General features: G+C 35.7%; 1 protein-coding gene across 5 annotated transcripts; it reads left to right on the plus strand.

Moving 5' to 3' along the window:
• Window positions 1-3342: 3342 nt before the first annotated feature.
• LOC127848807 (uncharacterized) lies at window positions 3343-8217 on the plus strand. 5 transcript variants are annotated; one of them, XM_052381439.1, is made up of 4 exons: window positions 5042-5164; window positions 6974-6998; window positions 7037-7189; window positions 7585-8217. In XM_052381439.1, the coding sequence occupies exons 1-4, from the start codon at window positions 5126-5128 to the stop codon at window positions 7929-7931; spliced, it is 564 nt and encodes a 187-aa protein (XP_052237399.1). In that variant the 5' UTR covers window positions 5042-5125; the 3' UTR covers window positions 7932-8217. The 5 variants fall into 5 exon arrangements, with proteins under 5 accessions (XP_052237401.1, XP_052237399.1, XP_052237400.1 ...); XM_052381442.1 differs by having other exon boundaries at window positions 5107-5164; window positions 7618-8217; XM_052381443.1 differs by having other exon boundaries at window positions 5107-5164; window positions 7621-8217.
• The last annotated feature ends 680 nt before the right edge of the window (window positions 8218-8897 follow it).

Genomic DNA, 8897 nt, shown 5'->3' on the forward strand with positions numbered 1-8897 from the left:
AGCATGTTAGAGCTCAAGTGTTCTATGTTTGCACTGAAGAAATAAATTGTGCATAAGTACGAATGGAAATTGAAAAAAATATGACTCAAGAAATGTCATTTTATAGGTCCAAAATGTTGCATTCCAAATGTATGTAAGACAGGTTCTCATGTTGAGTCGGTTTAAGTTTTTTTAAACACATAGAACAAGATATTAACTGACCATAAAACCAATCGAAATATATAACAAATTAATATTCATTCTTCAGAACAATCCACAAACTGTATTGCAATTGTCGTTTTAATGCATTTATCACATAATTGACAATTGTACTGAACATCTGAAACCTCCATTGTGTCAAGCAAGTAAATCAAATAACTTCAAATTAGATACATAGACAATAATAAGTAAAATGCACATAACAAACGACGTTCACATTTCCAAGCAATAAGTCCTCATGAATACAACATCAGTTTATTAATCGTATCGTTATAACGATACGTGTTATTATATTCATTATCACATACCCTTCGTTAACAGGTTCGTATTGTCTAGTCCGCAAACAAAACTACCAGCAGATGTACATATGGTGCCGAGAAGTAGTCTGCCTTACAAGGCTTTATTCTTAAATCCTTAAATAGTTGTCTACGTGACTGATTATTGCATTTCGAAGAAAATGTTCGCTGTGTTATTGTTTACATGGGAATATCTATAATGTTCGATGTCCGATGTACGGGGCTGTTAAACACGATAACTGCGGATTTCGGACACGTTTGGGAGAAGCTGAACGATTTGAACAAGTCTTTGAGAAGCATCCCTTGGGAACGTTCCTTTGAAGTATTGTGAACCACTTCTTTCCAGCAATCATACGTAACACCCTCACAGTTTTCCTCAGCGCCAAGAACAAGCCAGCCGACAGGGCCCGATAATATAGCTACTGCCCCGGAAATACTCGAAGCGCCTGCTGCACCGGCCACATTCGAAGTGACTGCTGCACCGCCAATACCCGACGCGCTAACTGCTAATCCAGCTGATGCGCCTGCCACGGCACCGACGACGGCCCCTGTGACCACACGGTAGAAGCTGCACCAGCTATGGCCCCGAGAGACCCTCCTGCAGCGACGGCACCACCTACGCCTGAGACACTAAGTCCTGCCGCTGAACCGGCAACCGCTCCTGCAGTAGCAGCCGCCCAACACGTCACTATAGTTCCAACCGCAAAAGCAGTGCCAACCACCATTGTGATATCTGAAAAATATAGTTGTAAGGCAAAAAGTATCAATATTGTTAAACAAAAAAAGCGTATTTATATAGTTATATCATGTCGATATTATCTGTTATAACGTGAACAAATATTTATGTTGTGCACTTTCGTAATTATATTAAGAGTATAAAATAAGACAGTCAGGATTTCCTTTAAGTAATACACAAGGCAAAATAAGTTCCAAAACGTATCATGCAACACATCATGAAATATAAACTACTGATATAAAGTAATATAATTAGAAAAATCAACGTGATGTGGCTTAATCTATAAAAAAAAAACCTACTCATTGTCGAAATCGACACAATATGTTTTACCGGATTGGCATCATTACATAGGATTGTATGAAGGCCAGTTATTCATGCCAGTGGCTGTTTACAAATTGCTAATCGCTAATTGCCGATTACTTCAGGCCGGTTGCTGATTTCTAAATATTAAATAAACTACCACAAGCAAAGCAACTTGCTTAATAGCAACTGGCATGTGTCAACTCGCAATTATCAAATGTCCATCAGTAAAAAAAAACAGTTCATTTGTTAATTATCAACTGATATATTCCAATTAGCAATTATCGATGTCAATCAGCAAATAACAATCTGCAATCAGCAAATTGCATATCAACGAATCGGTCAATACAGTTTAATCGTTTTATTACCTGGAAAATGCATGTTTTCTATCTTTTAGTCGTCATGTGGTGTTAATATATTATGTCACACCATCCATATATTAATTCCACGTGTTAATAGATCATGCCGATGTGACCTTATATGAATTCCGTCTGTACTTATATAATGTGCATTTGTCAATATATTTTATCAAAGAAGTCCTTATATTGATTAATCTAGACAATATATCATGTCGATATTATCTTATATAACGTGAAAACATATTTATTTTGTGTACTTTCGTCATTATATTAAGAGTATAAAATAAGACAGTCAGGGCTTCCTATAAGTAATTAACAAGGCAAAATAAGTACCAAAACGTATCATGCGACACATGATGAAATATAAATTACGGATAAAAAGTAATATATTTAGAAAAATCAACGCGATGTGGCTTAATCTAAAAAAACAAAACCCTACTCATTGTCGAAATCGGCACAATGTGTTTTACCGGATTGGCATCATTACATAGGATTGTACTGAAGGCCAGTTATTCATGCCAGTGGCTGTATACCAATTGCTAATTGCTAATTGCCGATTACTACCGGCCGGTTGCTGATTTCTAATTAACAAATAAACTACCACAAGCACTTGCCTAATAACAACTGACATGTGGCAACTCGCAATTAGCAAATGTCCATCAGTAAAATACAGTTCATTTGTTAATTATCAACTGCTATATTCCAGTTAGCAACCATCAATGTCAACCAGCAAATAACCATCTGCAATCAGCAAATTGTATTTGGCAATATTCAGTTAGCAATAGTAAATCAGCATAAAGAATGGCTCAGGGGCTTTCAATTATAATGGAACTGTGTCGGAATACTTTGTTATTTAGTACCTACAAAACCAGTTGTATAAGCGATGTCTAATATTGATTTGGAAAGCAAAATTTATATTTGACTATATGTTTAACGAACACATACGCTTAAAAAGTTATGAACATTTAAAAAAGAAATCGTATTTCTGGCAAGGACGTTTTTTGTATGAAAGGAGCACGCCCTGCTCAGTATGCAATATCTCAAAAGCGTATTGAAATTGCTTCTCGTGAATACAATAAGTAAAAATAAGTAATGTACGTACGCATGTACGGATTTTTTAAGCTTATTTAAAGTTAACATTTGTTCAATTTTGGTTTTCGTTTTTTCTATTTTTAGATCAGAACAATTAAGAAGGTATAAACATATCATACCCCATAGTGGGCAATACTAAGTGTATTCAACCTGAAATTGTATTGTAAAACGTTGCGTATATGTTGATACTACCTTGAAAAACCCTCTAAACGGTATGATATATATTTATAAAAGCGACAACACAGTTTCTCCGTTTGCAATGTCTGTGATACGGAAGAATCAGCTTTCCGTTCAATACCGATATGACGTGTACAATTATATACTGACCTATCATGGCAATATCCTCAAAGCGTTATCTTTGCTTTGGTAGACATTCACATTCACTGTTGACATTTAACTTAATGCAGTGTGTACCCCTCCCCCATGCAGGTTAACTACATTCAATGGTAAAATACCAGAGTAAGTTTTATTTCATTAGGACTTAATTATATAAAATTACATTATATTTTAATCCACTATCTTCACTTGGTGTATAATGGTGACACTGATATGATAGGGTTCAGCTTGGAAACACGTTTACCTCTGCGACGAGGTTTGATAGACACTGCATCCAAAGGTAAAATCTGTGACGTTTTGTTATTTTAATGCAAATCCGTATTATTTTGTTCATTTATGAACGAAGTTTACATGGTTGATAGTTATAATGAATAATAATAAAAAAATAATCATGTAGTACAAAAATGATATATGAATCAACTATCATGACGTTGTGAATAGTTGCGGCAGGAATATGATACAAATACGTAAAATAACTATGTTGCAATTTCTTCGCAAAAGATTGACATAACATAAAGACTAACCGTGCGTCGTGTTAAGTATAGTTTGGTATTACGTGCGGTAACTATACCTTTAAAACCTTTTTAGTCATCGATGCCTAAATTTGGTTTGAAAAGCAATATTGATGATCGTTTAATGAACAAATAAACAGTATCAAATACGTTCCTACAAATCATGGTGATTTTAAAAACAAATACTTTTTTGGTTAGCACGCATGTTCCGTGAAAAGCATAAAAGCGAATCGACAAAGAAATTTGTAGTGACTTCGTGATGGATATTGTTGGATAAAGCGTTAGATCTTCGTCAAACATTTTCAAAACCCAACTAATCTCTTGGTAAAAACAACTGTTTACTTTTATTTGCAATTTGACAAATGAACATTTACATTTTGTAAACACATGAGAGCCACTTTGATATAAAATAACTCATAAGTTTTGGTCATCTTTATTCGTACTAAGTGGAAAACCAGTTTAAACAGAACACACAGAGACATGCTCGCTTAACTGGATATGCATTGTTTATAGATAGCTTTTACACATTGTGCACGATGGGAACATGATCATTTACCACGGATTATTTGACCTATACTAATATAAATTAAATCGATGTATCATTTTCAGGTTAAGCTAGCGAGAGAAAGCAGATCTGCACGTATCCACAGTTTTCTCATTTTTTACGGATTCGTCATAACGATACAATTCCGTTTTGCTGTAGTTGAAACGTTCGGATTTTAACAGAAATCAGTGTATATACCTATATAATTGGATTTTCTTTATTGTTAGGCAACCCTTCGTTTTATTGCACAATACTTTTTTGTTTAAAAATCGGAAAAGATGGTCTAAAATAATCTAAATTTAAAATAATTTGACATAAACTCCAATTTGAAGCCATTTTTAGAAAACTTTTCGGCGACGCTAGGGGAGCAATTCCCTTTTTTTAGTCTAAACACCTATCGGTAAAAACTTGACAACATAAAGTTTTATCAAATTAAGCTATAGCACGTAATGTCGACAATATTTACTGTTCATTTTTTGAATACAGTGACAACGTTTATTGCCATTTAAGTTATATAGAATTAGTAAGTGCTTATCTTATAGGTTTGAAGTCCTTCTTTGGTAAGGTGAATCCTGTTTGTATGTTCTATATGAACAGACGAGACAATTTAATGTAAAAGAAGTATCTCATACCTGGGATCCCGACAAGGCTTTTTTTAAGTCGTAAATGCACACTGGAATTCCGAATGTGATTTGTTTGAAATTCCTTCGTCAGTAGGAATAATAAATTCAGCACACACCAGTGTTTAGTTTATGTGTAATCATTTCGGATACAGTCTAATTTGTCTCAAGGTAAATAAAAGTACTAGTAGGGTTCTGGTCGACAACACTAATCTGATTTTTATTATATTGCAATATTGTCTCAGATTCGAATTCCAAAATGTAGCAAACGCGTCTTACAATTTGCGTCCAACGTCTTATTTATTATATAAGCATCCGTATACACAATACATGCAGTTGTATGGATGGTGTTTATAATTCAAATTACATGCTTAGAAACTGTCTACAAAACACTACTATTGTAATTCTAACTAATTTGTAGTATTCACATAAACAGATGCTGTATAACATTACCAGTTTTTTTATCTCCACGCTTTTCAAAGAAATAGTGGGGATGATGTGGTTATCTCCGCCGTCCGTCCGCACTGGCCACTATCTCCTCCTACACGATTAGCACTAGAACCTTGAAACTTTCACACTTGGTAGCTATGAGCATATGTGCGACGGTGCACTATTTGGAATTTTGATTTGACCCCTGGGTCAAAAGTTATGGGGGTCATGGTGGGGCCGGGTCAGAGATTTTCCTGCGACCGCGATTCAAAAAAGGCTCATAAGTACTCCCTTCAGATATTGTTTTCATATTTGGTATGCATGTGTATCTAGACAACACCTTTCCATGCACATGAAATTTTTGTACCTGTGACCTTGACCTTGAACTTTAGGCCAGCGTTCAGGTTTCAAAATCTGCGACAACGATTCGAAAAAGGCTTATAAATACTATGTCCCTTCAGATATTGATTTCATATTTGGTTTGCATGTGTATCTGGACAACACCTTTTCATGCGCATACACATTTTGACCCATGTGACCTTGACCTTGAACTTGAGGTCAGCGTTCAGGTTTCGAAATCTTCGACCGCGATTCAAAAAAGGCTCATATGTACTGTGTCCCTTCAGATATTGCTTTCATATGTGGTACGCATGTGTTTCTGGACACAGCCTTTCCATGCGCAATAACTTGTTGAACTTTGGGTCCGCGTTCAGGTTTCTAAATCTGCGACCGCGTTTCAAAAAAACCTCAAAACGTCTTTGTCCCTTCAGATATTGCTTTCATATTTGGTACGCATGTGTATTTGGACAATACATTTCCATGCGCATAACAATTTTGACCCATGTGACGTTGACCTTGAACTAAGGGTCCGCGTTTAGAGTTTTGAAATCTATTATGTGGTTATCTCCGCCGTTTGTCCGTCCGTCCATCCGTTCTAGCCACTATCTCCTTCTACACTATTATCACTAGAACCTTGAAACTTACACAAATGGTAGTTTTGAGCATATGTGCGACAGTGCACATTTTGAATTTTGATCTTACCACTGGGTCAAAAGTTATGGGCATTGGAGTGGGGCCGTGTCAGAGATTTTCGCTAATTTTTAAGGTTATTTTGCATTGACTTCTTAATTTCTACACCAAATAAATTCATATTGATAATGAACAACTCTTATGACAATACGGTAAATCTCATCTCAAATATGCATGGCCCCATTGCAAACTCTGGGGCGCCCCTTGGTCATTATTGTTTCATATTATACATTTCCTCACCAAGCAATAATAGAAACGATCGTTGCCTTTGTGCAGTTCTTTACCTGAAATTATATATAACAAACTAGCGAACAATTATTTTAAGAAAGCAGTTTAGCTGCGCTATGATAATTTAACGATCATTTTTAAATGAACATAGCTGACATTTGAAGCTGAACGAGCGATTAAGAAAATTCAACGTATCGTGGAAAACAATTGATATTGACCAGGTCGGCCCGTGCGCGTATCTTTAAGGTGTTGCTTGTTTGCGGACACTAGACATTATACCTTTGATACTTTCAGTTCGCTTTGACTCCGCGTGATCCTCGGCGATGACCATAGTTACCCTTGCCTCGTGTAAAGTTGTCGTCGGCACCGCTTCTGTCTTTGTACCGGCGGCTGTCGGATCAGCTATCGGCGGAATAATGACCGGCGGAAAACTCCTGTTCTCTGCTGCCTCCGCGACAAAGGCATTGGGTGCCTCTACGGCGACTGGGATGTCAACGGGAGCTATTGCAGGTTATAATACGATAAAATACAAATGAATCACAAATGCTCGTATTATTAGTGTTTGAGATGGAATCGAGTTTTGCATAACGTTTTGTTGCGCTTAAACACCACGTAATCTATATTAAATAGAAGTTTCTCTTCTTATGGGGCTATCTGTCTCATCGTTAACAATAATTTTCATTTTTTTCGACTTAACATGGTATACACTACAAAATGTATTAAATGCTAGTGCAAGCCGTTTGAAAAAATATTAAAATTATATAAATCTAAGGGGCATTCGTTACAATAATGTTTTTTATAAAAAGAAAAGGAAAAAACGTATTATCGGTCTTTTGATGTAAATATCAGACAACGCAACCTAATTACATGTTGCGTGTTTTAATCTATGGGTGTTATTTCACAAGGGCTTGCTAACAATCCCGTCGGTATGTTGGTAGTAGGGACCTGTACCGGCGTTTTTGGACCCGGAAATGATAACTCTGAATATGGAAGTGATCTTTGTGTAACATACGACTGCTGGAAACCTATTGTTCACGACGAGTCTCTGATTCCGTCACGTGGAATGCTTTTAAAGGACTTGTGCTGCCATCCCGACGTTGCATGTGTCAACGTAACGGAGAGTGACGTCAGCAATTTGCCACACGTCCGCTTTGAAAACAAATGGAATGAAATATTTGAAATTGAATACATGCTGCTTCCCGATACGAACCAACTCTTTTGCCATGCCAATCCTATTGTTAAAAGCTACTGACATTCGAGTTTCAGTGTGCTACTCAGCTATCGTTCTTAGCCACTCGAAAGTGGCAAACACTATTGGTCTTGATGTTATTATGATGAACGACTTTTTGTAGTGGTGCAGTGAATTTGCCTTGAGCTATGTTCGTATATTTCGTCATATAAGGATGTCCGGATTAATACAGTTTAATGTTAACTCCTATTTTCAAATATATGTGCACATGTATCTTAATCATTTCACAGAACACACTTCATTTATGAAAAGGTTATATGGATACAATGAATAAAATATATACAAGTAACACATCTTTTTTACTTACATCCGATTGTATATTAAACATTGACAAAAAAAATAAAAAAATTGTGTGATGGATGAACATTGTAAATAAACACTGCAACAGTATTGTTGGTAACTTTTGTTTATGAGAAATGTTTTTTAAGTCTTGTCCACATTTGATTGTTTGAAGCAACATAATTGTCCATATAAAACCAACACGATTCAATATAGAGTTTTTGGTTTGAAATGCTGATGCGTTTAAGTATTATATCATAACAATTTTGATTCGCTCAGAAAACGTGCACTACGTATTTGTGAAAAATAAACAAAATGCACTGCAATCATGAATTCGTAATTTTTTAAGATGTCCTATAGTTGCACTTCATTTAACACTCAAATCTCTCAAAACTTTTAAGAACGTACGATCGTTTCAGGTATTTTTTAATATCCATATAGTTTCGTTTTTTTTCAAAACATTCTTTTTTAACAAATTACCATTTTGACAATGCCTTTAATGGGTTGGTGTATAAATGTATGTAAACGTAATTAAAGTATTATGTATACATAATAATATTTCGTTATTTTTTATCGTAAAAAGGAAACGTTCGTACATCCAAACTGACGGGGTTGCGTATCTGAAATATCTCAGTTCTCTTACACGCGCATGACTTGTCATTTGAATCCAGAAATGTGTTTATAAGTGTG

Source organism: Dreissena polymorpha, chromosome 10 (genome assembly GCF_020536995.1).
Source record: "Dreissena polymorpha isolate Duluth1 chromosome 10, UMN_Dpol_1.0, whole genome shotgun sequence".
In the NCBI taxonomy this organism is placed as follows: domain Eukaryota; kingdom Metazoa; phylum Mollusca; class Bivalvia; order Myida; family Dreissenidae; genus Dreissena; species Dreissena polymorpha.